A 17,820-nucleotide genomic window follows, 5' to 3' on the forward strand; every position below is an offset into this window, starting at 1 on the left:
GGGTGGTCAGGCTGGAGAGATGACCACTGACAGCATCTGCTACACCCTCGCTGAGGCTGCTGTTCCAACCAGGACTTGTCCTCTGAGTCAAGTGCTTCAACCTGTCCAAGGTGATGAGAAGCTAGGTTTTGAGAGAGCATAGAGGACACCAGGGGCTGCCAGGACCTTTGCATCTTCTAGCAATGTGAATGCTCACAGAGGTCCTCATCAGGTATTATGATGGATTCAGGCAAAACTTACTAAGGACTCTGGACACCTTAACCCAGAGTCAGTGATGTAGTGCTGAGGTCGGAAATCTCAGGCCAGGAATGCTGAGGGGGCTTGGCCACAGAGGGCTAAGCTTTGGGTGCAGGTACAACTATATTTTAAGATATTTCTTAAGTCACTCCTGGACTGTCTCTGTTGGCCTACCTCTAGGTCCTACAGTACAGATAGGAAATTGAAATTAGAAACATGAAAGAACATCAGAATACTTTTCTTTTTTACCAAGCCATGTATTATGATAAAATTTTAGCCTTGCTAAAATAAAAGTCAGTGCTTGGATGGCTAGGTCACAAGCTTTTTGCTATTCCTTCTCCTCCTCTGCCTTTTCTTTTTATTTGCTTTTAATTTTTAAAAAGAATGAACACATTTTCTTTTATAAAAACTTATTTTGTAATTGGAAGTTTGTATTTCTTTTGTAATGGAAAATAAAATAACCAGTGTGGCAGGTTTGATTCCCAGTCAGGGTACATGCCTGGGTTGCAGGCCATGACCCCCAGCAACCGCACATTGATGTTTCTCTCTCTCTTTCTCCCTCCCTTCCCTCTCTAAAAATAAATAAATAAAATCTTAAAAAAAGAAGAAAAGAAAAGAACCTTTATTTTGGAAAAAATCAGTATTTCATACTTGTCATTTAAAACAGCACAGGAAATCCCCACCTCAAAGAAGAAGTCTGATGATCACTCTGGTAATATTTGAAAATAAACCAACTTTATTTGAATCAATCAATACCAACCAAGACTGGGGAACAAATTTATAACTGGTTCAGATGAGGAAAATGCTCAGCAATATCTTCATTAAAAGGCATTTTACATTCATTAAGGCTGGAAAGCAAGTCCTATTATTTTATCACCACAGTTAAAGGTCTTGAGAAAATCAAGTAACCATTGTTAGGAGTGTCTTTATAAAATGAAATGTTTGTTCTGTCATAAAAGCTAAGCATCTTTTGCTAAATTAGTTAACTCTCCAGCTTATAAAATGGGACACCTGGGTAGTTAGGAAAGTAAGACAAATTCAAACATCAGCTGGATATTTTATGTTTTAAATATATGTGAAATCTCTAGCTATACAATATATACCTTAGATAACTGGATCCTTAAAACTATGTTTTGTCATGAAACAGATTACTTTAGCCCAAACCCTCTAATGTGGCCGTCTTTTATTTTATGTTTGGTTAGGAAAGGAAGGATTGGATCTATTTCCATAAGTAATATTAAATAAACTTATGCACACTTGAATCATATCTAATTATGAACTGAAAGTATGCTGAAACGAAGCTGGGAAAAGAATATTGACAAAGGGAGAGAAACACGCATGCATGAGGTGGGCACGTGTTGTTTGGTTTGAGTGCTGAAGGGCAATAACTGCAGACAACAGTCCTCGTGCGCAAAAAGGGCCCAAGGCCGGCAGTGTGACTCCATCAGTTCTCCTGACACCAGATCCAGGATGCTTTACACACAGATTTCTTCCACTAATTCTTAAGATTCTTTTCAATGTCATACGCAAAAATAAGGAAGTTATCCCTTGGGAATCGTGGTCTTAATTTTATCTCTAAGTTAATGCTTCACCTTTCCAAGTAGGGAGACTCCATCGTCTTGACTTGCGCTGTGCTGGTGAAATGGCTGCAGGCTGGTGGGAACAGGGCTGAGACACAGCAGTGCCTCCTGGGTATCTGCTGCCTCTGGGCCAGCTTCATTTTAGATGCAGACTCCCACGGGTTTCTCATCATGAAAACTCTTACTAGATGCACCTGCACCTTCCTGACTCTGCCACCTGCCCCCCTGCTTTTTTTTGCCCCCCAGATCTTGCTGATTCCTGAGACTCTCAGAGCTTTAGGCTCTATTCCAGGTATGATCCATTTTGTGACAATTCTATGATGCTTTGTACTTTCTGTCAGCAAAGTTGCCAGTGGGCACAGGCGTGGTGAAGAGCTTCTGTTGCCTCCTTCATTTGACAAATGCTAGAAAACATGTTTTTTTTCTAATTAAAATTCAAGATCCTCACTGTCCCCACCAGCAGAAGTGACCACTAGGGACAGCACCATTTCCTCAGGAGCTGAAAGTAGTCTGAGATCCTGTGGCCAAAGAAACTGACTGAGTGTTTTCCACTTTCCAACTCCTTATTTTGGTGCCAGGGAGCTGCATCCCTTGTATAAACAAGATCCTCACACTCATGCCTGTGATTCTGGGTTGTCAGGCATTTATTTGACTTCCTTTGTCAAGAGATAAAGGCAAACAACAGAAGGCACTATGCTCTGGATCAATCAAGATTTTACTCATTTAGCTCATCTTTTATAGTTATTAAAATCTTCTCCAATAGCTTCACTCTGGGCCAACCAGAGAGGCAGACAGTGCTGAGTAGGTGGGCGACTTCAACAGCCACTTGGGGTTGGGCTCTTGTTTCTGCCTCAGCCTCCCGCTTAGCTACCCCTCAAAAAATAGTGACATGACAGTCACAGGGGAGAAATAAGTAAAATATAAAACAGGAACGCAACCCAAATTAATCCCATTTCTGGGCCGCACTGAAATGCTTTCTGAGGGATTAGTGTTCCTTCAAGACCAATGACAAGAGACACCTCCTGTCTTAAAACTCTGGAGCGTGTAGTCAAGCCGCACCCCGCCAGTCCTCCCTGAGCTGGTGCTGTGGACACCTGAGAACCCACCACGCTGTTGCTGGGGTGTGACTTGCTATGTGTAAGACAAGGCTATGGCCAAAGCCCCAGGAGGCTGAAGAATCTAAAGAAAATAATTTTTGAAAAAAAAAGAATCAGAAGGTCATATTAGTATTATTTAAAAATACTCTGATGAATCTGGTCATAAGAACTTGAATCTCTAAGTCAATAGTTGCATTATATGATAATGTACTGTTGAAATAAAAAGATCCTTCCATCTCTAGCTCCTTCCCCTCTTTTAAATAGTTATAATTAATCATATATCTGCCCCATGCCTATTAATATTGTTATTTATGTAAAATTAAGTCAACCACAGATGGAACATCTAGAAACAACAATATTGATTTGGTTTGGCCTGTTTGTTTTTAAAGACTGCTTTTAGAGACTGGCCAGCTATTGGAAGTCTGAATATCAAAATCAAGGTTGTTAGAGTCTGCCAACTCCTCTGGGGCAGTCGGTCCTCCTGGCACCCTTCTGTTTGCTCTGCTGCCCTGGCTGCACCGCACGGACGTGCTTCAAGAACAGGGCCACCGTGGGTCCCGGGAGAGCAGACTGCCTCTGAGGTGGTTGTGCCTGGGATGTGAAGGTCAGGGAGGGATTTCCAGGACAAGAGGATTTCACACCAATTAAGAGTCCTTTGGGATCATTCAAGCTTTCATCCCCCAGGAGGCCAGTTTGGGGCTTTTCCTTAAAGTAAAAAAGACTATTTCTTCACCAGTCCTCCATTTTAAACACCTCCAGGGACAGGTTTCCAGGGAGTTGTGGGAAGGATCCTTTAGAGGTGGAAATGAATCAATTCATTCTGCCTTTCAAATCTCAAAGGCTTATAAAATGTCCTACTGAGAAATTTCCTCTTCCTCAGTGGGCTGAAGGACACCCCCTGCTTCCTCCTCTTTCTGCTCAGATCAACAGGCCACTTTTTCCTTCAGAGGTCCCTGGAGGCAGGTAGGTCCGGGGATTGCTTGGGTTAGAATTTGTTGATGTTTCTACGGAAAAGGCCCATGCCACTCTGCCCTCCCTGAGCAATGAGCCAAGTCCTGGGGCTTTCCGGCATTTGGGAACCTCGCTCTCTACTGACAGGCACCAGAGAAGGGAGGATTGTTGCAGGTGAGGGTCAGTGGCGGGTGCATTTCCTCACAGGGAGTTCCCTGGGAGAGGGAGCTGATGATTAGTTCATTTCTCTTAGTTTCCTTTGCCCTGGTTCCCATGCTCACGCAGGATAAGCTTCTAAGGAGGTGAAACTCAAGAACAACAACTAAGGAGAGCAATATTATCTAAAATAAAGTTTCCTTTTCTTCATCTGGTAGTTGACTCAGATGGTAAGAACATTAACCCAGATGGGCATATTTTTTTCTCAAGTTCAAACCACATGGTTTCCCAGTCAGAAAGACTCAAGGACTTTCTTCCTAAGGATCCAGGATCATGCCACCTCCTCACTGTGACTCTCACCCATCAGAGGCTGCGGTGGAATCAGTCTGGAGCGGCTGCCTGAAAGCTCCCAGGTAGAGATCCGCATCCAGAAACAACTTAAAGAGCCTGCAAAGTCATTTTTGGCCAATTCTTGGGTTTTTGCTATAAGGTTGGTAGTTACATGACATCACCAGTTCAAGACTTAGCTAGATCATGAGACAGAAGACCTGTCCTCAAAGTTCCCAGGGATGGGTGAGCATCATAAAGGACTCTTTCATGTGCACCCATCCCTCCACCTCCCACGCACATCTGCTTTCTCATGGACCAAAATTCACTCCTAGATAAACATAGTCAAACCCAGGCATGTGACCTGCAACAAAGCAACTACCCCTAAGCAAGCAAACTCCGTGGCTGGTAGACCCCCATGGGCCTTTTGGCATCAACACTGCTCCCCTCCCCTCCCCGCCCCAGTCCCCCCCCAGTTTGGAATTGCATGCCAATTTCCTTTTCTGGCAAGGCCCAGGCAGCATGAAAACAAAGGTCCGTGTCAGCCAGGTGCACGATAGCATTGCAACATTCACAGCACTGTGGTCAACTGAGACTGCGCCCAAAGTGCCCAGTGTGACGGGAGTGTCAGAAAGTAGTGAGTGACTTGAGGTGGGTCTGCCAGGTGCCAAAATCCAGCCCGCTCGGTTCCTCTCCATTCACTCTCTCTGTCTCCCCTAAGAGCAGGGGAACTCTTTCTAATAAGAACTAAGATGGCATCTGTCCTTGGCCTTGGAGTTGCTGACAAAGAGGAGGACAGAGGAGGACATGGCGTTGCATGTTTCTAATGCATCTGAGGAGATAGTTTGATATTGGCAGAAAGGGCCGGTGACGATCCCATCCGTGGGTTCTCCAACACTGACCCCAAATACACTGAACTCAGACCAGGCCCAAAGGCTGAGAGTTTGACTATTTCTAGCATTTCTGCTTGCAGATTCCTGTGCAGTCAGATGGGGTTGGCGCTGACCTTCACAAAAGACAGCAGGCGGAAGTTCTAATGAAGCCAGCAAGGTGCGGCCTGACCAGAAAAGAGTTTCTCAAGGCAAAATGTGGAAGAGGAGTTTGTGAAGCTGGAGTCCTTTGGGAGAAGCTGAGCTCTTCTGCGGCAGTGATGGGCCCGGTGGCCGTGCTCAGGATCGGTTGAGGCGCTTGGCGACGTCGGCATAGGCCAGCTCTATCTCTGAGTCGGCAGCACAGGTGTTGGTGAACTCGTCCCGGGCGTAGGCGTTCTTGAGGTACCGCCACAGGCCGGTCATCTCAGCCGGGAAATCGTAGTTGCGGTATTTCTTGGCCACAATCTGCAACAGAGAGAGCAGGACAGAGATGGTGTAAGGGCGCGAAACAAATCACTGAGAAGGTGGTAGCGGCGGACCCAGCGAGTGCGCACAGTAAAAATCCCTCCGCGCATGGCGCCGGGCCAGCAGCAACATGTCTGTGATGCAAGGGGGCGGTGCTGCCTACTCATTTTATTTTATTTTGTTTTGTTTTGTATTATTTTATTTTGTATTTCTTAACTTAATGTAATTTGTCCTTTGACCTAGTGATTCAGCTTCTAGGGATTGCTCCTTAGGAAATAATCAGGTATGTACACAAAGATTTAGCTACACAGACATGATCACAGGACTATTTGGAATGGCAAAAAAAAAATGGTACACGACACAAAGATTCAGCAATATATGAGTGGGAAAATACATTATCATACATTAACACAGTGGTATCCTGGAGAGCCATTAAAAATGATACTGCAGCGGGAACTCCAGTGATCTGGAAAACTCTTCAAGCTAGATCATTAAATTTAAAGTGCAGTATAACATATTTAGAGACATACGTATGATGACTAGAAGTATACGTACCGATGTATTACCAACGGTTATGTTTAACTGATAGTACTATAGTCAATTTTTTTCTATTTTCCCTTATCCATTCTCTTTTACATAGCCATCCTTATTTATAGAAGGGAATAAAAACATAAAAAGTAAGTTACACGTTGGAATGTCCATCTAGGTTTAGGGTATTATGCGAGAGTAATAGTGAACAAATAGTGATTTCTGTGCTCTCCCTCGCCTGCCAGACTGGGGGCTGTGGACTCGGGCGCTCTGGGGAGTGATGTCTGTGCTGAGAGGGGCAGTAGCGCAGGCTTAAAGGCCTGGGCTCTGGGTCCCAGCTGACTGGGTCTGCAATCCTGACTCTACTACTGAACAGCCGTGTGACCTGCGACTGTTTACTTAACTTCTCTGGGCTCCAATTCTTTTACCTCTAAAATGGAGGTAAGTAGGACCAACCTTAGAGTAATAAATTAGTTAACACGAATGCTTATAGAGGTGGCTGACTCAGACTCAGGTCTCAGGAAACATCACCTATGGTTATGATTCATTGAGACCCACCTTTTACACATTTATATATATTCCTTCATAGAGAGGGTCAGGGTGGTCTCTTATATAAGGTCTTACTAGCCAGGGAGTGCTGCACAGATGTGTGATCTGTGTGGTCACATGGGCCTCACACCAGAAGGGCCCTGCTCTTGGTTTAATGTTTTGTCGTCAATATCTAGAAATTCAGAATGCTTTGTTTTCACCGTGTGCACGGGGGCCTGCACAGAACAGGATCTGCTGTGGAGCTTGGGCCCCAGTCCCATGGGCGGTCTTCTGGGCTTGCCCCACCCAGATGTTCAAGGCCTCTCAATGAAGTTTCTGAGTTTCAATAATTCCAGCCTCTTCCATTTGCTGCACCCCACCCTGCCCCAGAGGTAGTAGATGCTGTCTAAAGGTGGAACTTCATTGTACATTTTGTCTTCCTCATTTTCAGTACTGACTACTTTTTTATACTAAATTATCTCTGTGAAAATAACCAGTTTGGGGTACCCCCTCCATGTTGTGTCCAGCTCAGTTGTGGCTAGTCAGCAAAGGGGAGGGTTGGAATCAGAGTCCTTTAGCAGGACACTGCCAAGAGGAAATGCAGGGGCCAGCACCCACCACCAGTTCTCCTTGGTCTCCCTCTGTTCACTGCAAGCTGAGGGTCGCTTGGATTTGCTCAACAGCCTTGGAAGAGGCAGCCAATGAGCAAACCCACGCGGCCGAGGTGCATTACAAGCTGACGGATGAGCAGCCTCAAGTCTCTCCATGATGGAATTTAACGTCAAGCTTTTATATAATGAGTTTGAAAACAGAAGAAATGCAATCTATGAAAATACAGTTGTATTTATATCTCCCTTCCTGTCGGCTGCAGGGGCTGGACAGACTACAGTGCCAGGCAAGGGTCCCAGAGGAGGCTACAAAAGGCCCGCCACGTCCTGCCTGCCTGAATCTGCGGACCTGCCTTAGTCACAAAACTGGTTGTTTCCTCAGGTGTTGGCTTGACCTGGGGAGATGAGACCTAGAAGGGAGCCAGACAATGAAAGTTCAAACCAGGCACTCAGTGAGCACGTGGGCCAGAGCCACTTGGCATCCATGGATGAAGATGAACTTGAAAGATGGGAGGGGGGGGGTAGAGAGAGAGAATGAGCGGGGAGAGGGGAGGAGAGGGGATGCATAAGAGTAAGGGGTGCGGATTCGCACAAGAAGCTCTGACGTTTGCAGGAACTTCCATGCTCATGTTCTGAATTTGCTCTTTCATATGCAAACACTTAGCTCCCACAGCCCAGATTAGGCTTTGGCATCCTCGGAAGCTGAGCTGGAGGCGTGACTTGGCTCCCCCTTCACTCTTTCTGCACATTAGAGGTCTGCCAGGTCTCTGGGATCTGATAAGCTGCATCAGCAGAAATCCAAGGAGACAGGAGGCCAGGCCCAGCCTCTGTGCCCTCGCAGGCCACCCCCCTGCAATCCCCAGCCTCTCCCAGGGAACCACTCACTGAACTTCATACAAGGACAGGGCCTTAACTTAGTCTTTTAGGGCTGGGAGGAGCTGGAGAAATTGTAGGATGAAGCACGGGCCCTGGGAGATCCATTTGTTTACCTTATTCACCAAGCGGTTCTTGAGCGGGTGGTCAGTACATGTCTGAGTGAGAAAGAAGAAAGGAGGACGGAAGGGAGAGAGAAAAAGGGAGCGAGCGGGAACAGAACCCACATCTCTTCTTTTAGGCATGAGAAAAGTGAATTCCAAAAAGAGTAAATGACCTGCCCCAGGCTCGTGCTGCCAGCTGGTAGCAGATATAAGACCAGAACTTGGGTCTCCTGACTTCTAGAACTGGGGTCTTCCCATACCATGACACACTATGACTGAATTGGAATCATATTGTCCTTAATGGTGCCATTGTTCCTCAGGAAAAGAGAATAAGGGATGTTTTGGGGTGGAGTGGGGTGTGCACTAATTAATAACTTCAAAGAGAGGTGGCTGGGCCTGCAGCAGACCCCTGGCTTGGCCCTGAACCCAAAGTGTCTTCAGGCTGATAGGCTCCACTTGCCCAGCGCATGCCAGCGCACTGGCACCGGCACACATGACTCCTTCCCAGCCCCCGGCTCAGATGGAGCCCACGGGAACACCCGTGCACAGCCAGCTAAGTGATTTCAACTCAGGCTGGCGTGTGCTGTGGTTGGAGGGAAGCCTGCATATCTGGCCCAGGACTGCAGCTGGAAAAGACAGGCAGATATCCAGCTGATGAGAGATTGAATCTGATTCTTCTCAGAGACAGGCAGACAGAAACTGGGCATCGTAAAGACACAACGAGATGATCAAGGAACACTCAGGAAAGGGCTACCACGTGGCCATCATCGTGCTGGGAGAGGCCCTATCCTCGCGCAGTTCCTTGTCTGACCCCTCGCGCAGCTCCTTGTCTGACCCCTCGCGCAGCTCCTTGTCTGACCAAGACAACAGACGTAAGTGTGCGTGCAAATACAGAGTGGTCTAATTCTGTGACCCCACTGCGTTCTTCTCTAGGTTGAAGAGGGTCAGGAAAGGATGTGAGAAGTATTAGTTTAGAAAATTTCCGGGGACACCACTGCTGTCTTCCAGTGAGGTGAAAAGAGCAGCCCTGCCCCGTGTTGCTGCAGAGAATGAAGGGTGGTAGGGAGGGAGGGGGAGCTCGGAAGGCCGAGTTAATCCCCAGTCGTCCAGAATGGCCGGGCTGCCTCGTGAGGCTGAGGGCTCTTCCTCCTCAGACATCTGTGGTCACTGCTGCACAAGAGCCTGTCACAGACACACGGAAAGTGGTCCGATTTGGGATGACATCAGAATTCCTTTCTTTCCAACTCACAGATCTTAGGATTCATATCAGAAAGGGTTACACTGCCTGGGGAAGGCAGTCAGAAAGCAGAATAGTAAAAACTGATGCCAGGTCTTGCAGCCTCCGTCTCAGCTGACAGAGGAGGAAGACGGTGCCTGCCTGCCCTGCCCACCCTACAGGGCTGCTACAGGGAATGAGGGGGCGGAGCTGAGCACAGAGAAAACGTGCATACCAGGGCGCATTTAGTACATACAGGTGGCCAGTGAAAACCTATGAGGAAGAGGCAAGGAACAGGGCTTTGGGATGATTGGGACTATATGTATTTGATACAATAGCAACATTATATATATTGAGCCCTTAGGATATGCTGTGCACTTCATGTATATTACTCTCCCAACAAGCCTAGAAATAAGCAACCTATGCTTACTTTACAGGTGAAAATGGAACCTCAGATTGCCTATATAGCCAATGTGCAGTGGAGGCTGGCTTTGGGACCTTAGTCACGTGACTTGAGAGCCCAGGCTCTCGACCAGCAGGTGGTCCTGTCCTTAGTTCAGCCTCACAGGTGACCCCAGTCCAAGATGGGGCAGGATGTGGCAAGCCCTTGTGTGGGCAGAGGTCTCTTACTTTGACCACATGGAGCTTGGGCAACAGGTTGCAGTCGGCCAGGGTCAGCTCGTCCCCATCCAGGAACTTGCGCCGGGACCCCTTGTCGTCATCCCCGCGAGTGTTGGCGTCAATCTCCTCTGGCAGAGGGGTGTTCAGGTAGTCGTCCAGTTTCCGCAGAGCCTTGGTCAGGCCTCTCTCCAGGGCTGGCAGGGAACAGCAAAAGAAGCGTCAACCTTGCCACCAGATACAGCCCCAGTCTTCAGAGCAAAGTAGCTTATCCTGAATCCTGTCCCCTCGTTACCCTGCCAGCTCCCCACACACTACAGATAACTTGGCAGCTATTAGCACGAGGCAGTAGACGAGTATCACAGGGCCTGGGAAAGCAAGCCTGCACCAAACAATAGACACCAGCTAATCTTTTCTTTAAATGCAGATAGATAGATAATAGATGTACGAATAGAAGCAGCTATGTACGAATAGAAGCAGCTATTAGCATACATATCAAAGCTTAGTGCTGCTTATCTCCAGAAAATGCAACAAGAGTCAACTTTCATCTTTCTTTTTTGCTTATGTATATTTTTCCAATATTCCACAATTTACCCACATAATTTTATATAAAGAAGGGCTCTTAAGTAAATAAATAACAACTGCATAGCAGTCCCAGGACAGAGATATACACTCGGATTTTTGGAAGCATGAGCTATGGCCAGCCTCACCTGAGAAGGGAGGGGACAAGACATGGGAGGATGAGGGGCCCTGTGTGCTGCCCCCCGAGAGCCAGAGGGGGTGAGCGAGACATGCCTGAGTTTAACCTGGAAGTGAGATGTTGCAAGCTCCCAAAGTCGGTGCTATCCAAAACGGAAGGGCAGTGTCCGGGCAGTGGGCCCCACCGGAAATGTGCGGTCACCGCTGCTGCACGGAAACCTGCCAGGGATGCGGCTCCGAGGATGAGCATGGACAGGAAGATGATGTGGCAGACAATTTTGACAGTCTTGCTCCAATAATTATGTTTTTGATCATTCATTCAGTCGTAAGAGCAGATCAGAATACTCAAGAGGAGAACTCCAGAAACTCACTCAGAGTGGACCGCCCAGAATCCCACAGACCATTCCAGTCCCGGAGCACCAATACAGCAACTGTCCACCGAGCTCAGGGAGCACAGGTGGTGCGGGTGGCTGGCCGAGCCACTCCTTAGCCACTGCACCTGTGTCATCAGCCCGTCTCCAATGGTTGTTTCTCCCAGACTCTGGTTTACAACGTGACACTGAGGTCACAGGAATCGGTCCTGATATTAATTCCAGCAGAAAAAAAGGGGGTGCTGTCCCTGGGAGAAGAGCTCAGTGGACTGTCTTTTGTTCAGATTTTCCCAAATATGCTTTCTGTTAGCTACTCCTCACATAACCCGCATTTGTCTTTTCATAGAAGGCCTTTTGTTTGAGACAAAGAAATGACACCAGCCCAAGATAAATCAATTGAATGCTTACTGGAATGTTTAAAAACAGGCTGGAGGTTGGACATAGTTTCTCAATACTTCCTTCTCACTGGTGTGGCATTTGAACTTGTACTTCATCATCTGCTTTGTGTTTCCAGTTTGAGAGAATAGAGTGAGCAAGGCTGGGAAAAATGCTTGTATTCCCCTTAGCGATTGTCTAGACTGCGAAGGGGTTGCAAGCTATTCAAGAGCAACAGTAGAGGGTGGGTACTCAGCAATGCGTATTATGCTCCCTCCCCCTCTGAGCACTTGTGATTTACATTGGGTTTGCTTGCTTCCTCAAATCGTTCTACCCTTCTCAGTTTTGGAGATTATGACAAAATCTTAATTATAATGAAGGAAAAAATTGATAGAGTACCTGTTGAAATTCGACCAACTGATAACATCCAAGGGAAAGAGACACGTGATGGGAAGTGAGACGCTGCAAGTTCTGACACCAAATGCCTCTTGGAGACCTAAGCAGGATGCCACTCAAATCTGTGCCCGAGTCACCTGGTCCAAGAACTACCACGATGTTTGGTAAGAGAGGCCTAGGACAGCAACTGAGGCTCCTCAGGAGGATTGTTCTGGATTGTTACAGAATAGCCACAGGGATGAAAAGTACAGCCCAGGGACTATGCTCAGTAATACTGTAATAACTGAATGGTGTCAGATTGGTACTAGTTTTATCAGGGTGATGGCTTTGTAAGTTATATAAACGTCTAATTACTGGCATGGGTACCTGAAACCAATATAATATTGCACATCAACCATGATTGAAAAATTCAAAATTATTTTAACATTTTTTTTAACTATCTCTCTAGTGATAGCTCGAGGTGGGAGGGTGAAATGGACACTGGGTGTGGTTATTGACTTCCGTCACAACTGCGACCTATCGTGTCACACCCCACACCAGCCCTTCTGAGAATGTCCTCTGCATGTCGGTTTCATCAGTGACCTTCGTGCTTTGGACCAGGAGTGTGAAGGTTTGGTTGGTGATGATTATGGTAGGGAGAAGAGGGGATGAGGCCGTGGGGATGGGGCCCTATGGCTGGGAGCTAATGCTGTGTTTAAATTTTGACCCTGCCTAGGGTGAACTTCATGTGAGGCTGCTAAGACTTTTGCTTCAAGGTCCCATAATTGCACGGGCCCCTTCCAAGGCCTTGAAGTTGACTTTAAAAATCCCTTATTAGTAGTACTCATTGTATTGGCTTCAGATCCCACAAATCTTGGAAACATCTCTCAGCTTGGCACTTGCTAACTGTGACCTTGGGCAAGTTTCTCAACTCCATCGAGCTTTTGTTTTCTCATCTCAGCTATGGGACCGAAACAATCTAACCCTACAAAGCCATTGTGAGGATTAACTCCGGGGATCCAGGACTCATAGTAGGACACCCATTAAAGACAGCCACTGCTGTCGCATCACCAAACGTGACACTCACTCTGCTCTCCGTCCCTCGCCCCATACCCTTGGTCAGTATGTTCCTAAAAAATCCAAAGAGTGACAGAGAATGAGAGATTCTAAGAAGCTCCAAGTATGAGGCCCAATCCCCGGAGGAGGAAATGCACAGCCCGGAGCTGAAGCTTTGCTCCTCTTGCTGATTCCACGTGCAGCCACAGCCCCATCCCCACGCTCCCTCGGGACCCTTCTCAGTGACAAGCCGGGTGGAGAGGCGCGGCCAGAGGGAAACAGACGCCGAGGGCCTGTGTGCTAACACGCTGCGTATTATCGAATAACAGACGCCAGCGCCAATACGCTCCTTGCCAGTTCTTTTCCGTCCGAGCTGCCAACTCACTCCTCTGACCCTGGCTCAATCTGGCATTCATAGAACTTAATTATCTCTTTCGGCTGACGGCACCCAGGTCATGAAACCGTTGCTGTTGAACTTTCTGCTCTGGTGAACGTGAGGGGAATATGAAAGAAACCAGAGTAACCAGAAGACATTAATTCCTGCAGTGTTCGCATTTAAAACCCTCGCTCCAAAAAGCGTCGTCTGAGTAGCAGGACGGGCTACCCTCAGACCGCAGCAAGCGAGCCTGAGGCCAGGGGACCCGAGACTCGGGGACACTGACGTCCCGGGCACTTGATGGATCCCCAGTCCTATAACTGCTTTCTTCCCCTCTCCACCCCACCCTCCCCGTAAAGATTTATTCCGCACCACACACAAACGCGCTGGTAAAATATGTGATGAGGAAACAAGGGGGAATAGTTCATAAATATTCTCAGCCATATGCAAACAATCTCAAATTTATTTTTCTCTTTTTTAAGGAGGAAAAAAAAATCCACCCATTCCATGATCACTTCCAGATTCATTGAGGTTGATATTACATAAGACCCAATATTGTTTTCTCGTCATAGAGAAATAATGACTTGGAAACGGCAATTTGAGCTAAGAAAATAATATACTCTTACCAGGGCATGGAGGCTGAACCAGGACCCGGGAGCCAAGACTAGCTCAGCCTCCAACGAGCCCTTGCAAGCGCAGCTCGGCCCTGGTTCACTGGCGCGCTCCGCGCACCAGGGGCGGGGACGGCACGCAGCCGTGCGGACCCCTGGCAGCTCTGGTTCTCTTGCAGCAGAGCCGATGCCACAGGTGGTCTTTGAAAGGACCAGCCCAGCTCTGTGGGCCCAGGTTGCCGTACTCTGGTTCTCTCTGCCATGTGAACTTGCAGAGAGATGAGAACCGAGGATCCACCCCTGACGGACATCCGCAGCCTGCACGGGGGTCTGCCCCACTTTCCGTGGAAGAGATTGTGGCTGTGGGGGGCCGGTCCCAGGCCAAGCACCTTCTGCCCCTCTGGGTCCCTCTCATGGCTCTACTCTTTTTCCCCAACACAGTAAGAAACACAGGTCCTGAATTTCTGAAGCAGACCGGGAGGTCTATGTCATCTAGCATTTAAATACACAGTGAGTTCACGGAGATGGGAGTCAGTGCTCATCTCCATTTAACAGAAAAAGAAACGGGGTCTTGGGCTTGTTAAGACACACACACAGGTGCCAGCAAACCGTTCAAACTACTCCGGGCGTACAAAGCAGATGTACCTGCTTTTGTTTTTAACTGTGTGGTTTTCCTACAAGCTCCCAGCCCTTGTATGGTGGGAAAACAAGTTCAACTTAGTGCATTCTGGATTATAACCTAGTCTGATGTAACAATCTAGTAGTCCCTCCAGAGACCTCTCAGTCGCTTTTGCATGAATATGCTCATTTTCCCAGACAGCCGCCTTGTCTGCGCTTCTCCCTGAGTGCACGGGGGTGGGGAGCCTCTGGTGACCTCACGGCACCGGGAGCGAGGCCTGGGACCTATGGGGTAGCAGGTTTTGGGGAGACTAAGACAGGTCACGCTTCTCTTCCCAGTTACGCTGAAGCTCTGCTTCCTCCCAGAGCAACCTCGGGATGCTGCCCTGAAGGTGAAGGTCTGAGGCGGCGGGCTGCTGGCCTCCCTCCAAAACCCCTGACGGCCTCCGAGGCCGAGGGCCCCATGGGGCTTTGTAGACAGGTCCCTGGTTCCTTGACCCCCTGCCCCTCTGTCTTCCCTTCATCCCCAGTCCCCTGGGCGGAAGGGGTGACCTTCCCTGTTCGTCTTCCTCTGTCAAAGAGCCGGTCAGCCACAAGGCAGCGAGCCTCCCTGTGAGCCGAGTCCTCCTGGCCTGGTTCTTACTGTGCTAAGATGAAGAAATAAAGGAATTCAGAACATTTTAAGACAATAGCTTGGCTTGCAAGGCTACTGTGTTGTTGAAAATGCTATTTTGAATACCAGAAGCTAAATGTTGAATTCTTTTTTCTTTCTTGGAGTTCCTCTAAAGAAACCTTCATCTCTCATGGGGCCAGTGGATGCCTAGGACAGATTAGAATCATGAGCTCAGCAAGGCAAAGAGAAAACTATTTTCAAAATAGTAGCCCTGCTGTAGGAGTTAGGAGGGAACCCAGGATTTAAAAACAGGCTGTTGGTTTGTTCCTTATTTGTTCCTTATGTCTCTGGTTATCATAGTCAAAGGACAGTGGGGAGGGGGTGATGGGGGGAAGGGGAGGGTCATCAAGGAACGTGTATAAAGGACACATGGATAAAGCCAAAGGGGGGTAGGATTGAGAGTGGGAGGTGGGGATGGCTGGGGTAGGGGGCAGTGGTGGGGGGGAAATGGAGACAACTATATTTGAACAACAATAAAAAAATAAGAGAGGAAAAAAGAAAGAAAAAAACAGGCTGTTGGATTCCAAAATGTAAACTTCTTCCACTCTGCAAGGTGTCTCTGGGTGCCAAGGACCACCCCGTGGCTTCCTGGGGGCCCACCCACCGCTCACCCCCTGACGAGGGTGTGGCCATGAGAACGTCCCTCCTCAGGCCCTCCTTTCCAGCTAATCTGATAACGTGTTAGTCCTCTGCTCCAATGCCTCCCGGCAGCCGGAATTCCCGGTGCTCTCAGGGGCCGTGACTGGGTCAAGAAGGGGAGAGCCCTCAGGACCCCTCACACCGTCGCTCAGCAGCAAGTGCCCACTCCGCCCGGGCTTGGACTCGTGCTGCCACATTGTCACCGTGCCAGCAAAGCCTCGGGCTGAAGGAGAGGCAACCATTCGGGTTTTGCTTGTGAAGAAAGAACTATCTAAATATTGAGAAACACCCAGAGGACTGAACGAAGTTTTCACTTTTCATCCTCTCATCTGGAATCATGTCGATATAACCAAAGGATGAAAAAACCAAAAAGCACAGCTGTGGTCCAAGGGAGACCTCGGCCTGTGTTTCTCTGTCCATCCTGTATTCTTGGAGAGAAGGTACAAAGACGACCGTCCCTAGTGACATTTGATCATTTGAAACATGAAAATAGTGTCATGGGAACAAGAAAATCAAACCATAAGAACCTAATATCACCTCTCCCTCACCTTTTGGAGGAGGAAGCCTTTCTTTAGAAGCAGAGAGAGGTCAGGTTGCAAGATGCCGAGAGCCACAAGCCCAGGAGAGAGGAGGCCTGGGGCCGCCAGGCCTGGGAGAGTTAGCAGGGCTGAGGAGAGGAGACGGAAGTCAAGTAGACAGACAGGGGGATGTTGTGTTTTGAGGCAAGACAGAGGTGCTCTAAGGTTGTACTTAGGACATTTGGCTTTGAGGTGGGAGTGTAGTTCCCTGCCCCACAGGAAACCTTCTGTAAAGATCTACACTCCCTCTCCAGCTTGGGGAATTAAAGTCACGGGGCTTTTCTTCCTTGGAAACAAGAGAGATGGTGCAGTGACCCAGTGACAGTTGAGTGACCTGAGAATGAATGCCCACACAGAAGCAAAGTGATCAGGCAGGTGGACACTGGGGCCCACACCCTCTGACCCACAGTGACCCTTCGGGAACACATAGCAAGTTAGGGATCCCTTTGTCTCTTAAAACAGTATCTATGCTGGGCCCTTACCACACACTGAGGCAGAAATAACACAGGGGTGTGGAAGATGGGAACTGGGCTTTCCTTCAGTTTTGGTTGACCCTTCTCGGCTGTGCCCAGGCCCTCTGGCTATGTTAGCATGTCACAGACATCCTCAGGAAAGGGGCAGAGAGAGCCTGGGGTGGGGGGGGTGTCAGGTAGCCTTGAACCAGGCTCCCCTGAGAGGCCTCGTGAGAACGATGACAACATAGCAGAGTGGAGCGCTCTGGTGTCCGAGAGACCTGGGTGTGAATGCTGGTTATCGCTGTTCACAGGTTGTTACCAAAGCCTCTTGTATGGAGCCTGGTGCATAGCGGGACTTAACAACAGGGAGCTACTGTTATTATGGCTGTAGAACTCAAGTTGTGAGAAAACAGGAGGAAGCAGAGAACGAGTGAGAGTCTAAGAGCCAGAGGCCAGCTGCAGGCAGAAGCTGTGTAAGGCGAAGCTGGTCCGAGCTCCCAGAACTTCCGGGGGCAAGGGGACTCCCAGAGCCCAGAGGATGGAGCTCGCTCTTGCATTTCCCAACACGTCCAGGATCCCGAGACTCCTGGAATCATCTCTTTGGGTTTGGCATTGTTCACGCCAGTCTACATGGGTGTGTCCAGTTTTCTTGGTCTAGTAGTTTGGAGATTTCATGTCTACCTTTGGCATCGGGCCAAGGACACTGAGCCTGGCCTCAGAGCCAGAGAGAAGGATGTTGTCAAATTGGCTCTGGTTGTGAAAGACCCGGGGCTCCTGTGTGGGAATCAGTTCCAGGGTCTCCATTTCTGGGCACTGGTGAAAACAGGAAGGTGG

General features: G+C 48.4%; 1 protein-coding gene across 3 annotated transcripts in view; it reads right to left on the reverse strand.

Moving 5' to 3' along the window:
* Positions 1–950: 950 nt before the first annotated feature.
* Positions 951–17,820, reverse strand: part of CLIC5 (chloride intracellular channel 5) — a 148,696-nt gene continuing 131,826 nt past the window's right edge. For all 3 annotated transcript variants that reach the window (XM_045842969.1, XM_045842970.1, XM_045842971.1), the window contains exons 5-6: positions 10,173–10,357; positions 951–5,685 (exon numbers count right to left, since the gene is read on the reverse strand). In XM_045842969.1, coding sequence (XP_045698925.1) covers positions 5,518–5,685; positions 10,173–10,357 — 353 coding nt within the window. In that variant the 3' untranslated portion in view covers positions 951–5,517. The remainder of the gene's footprint in view (positions 5,686–10,172; positions 10,358–17,820) is intronic.

The sequence above is a fragment of the Phyllostomus hastatus genome, unplaced genomic scaffold (genome assembly GCF_019186645.2).
Source record: "Phyllostomus hastatus isolate PE091 unplaced genomic scaffold, TTU_PhHast_1.1 phas_contig_40, whole genome shotgun sequence".
Classification (NCBI taxonomy): domain Eukaryota; kingdom Metazoa; phylum Chordata; class Mammalia; order Chiroptera; family Phyllostomidae; genus Phyllostomus; species Phyllostomus hastatus.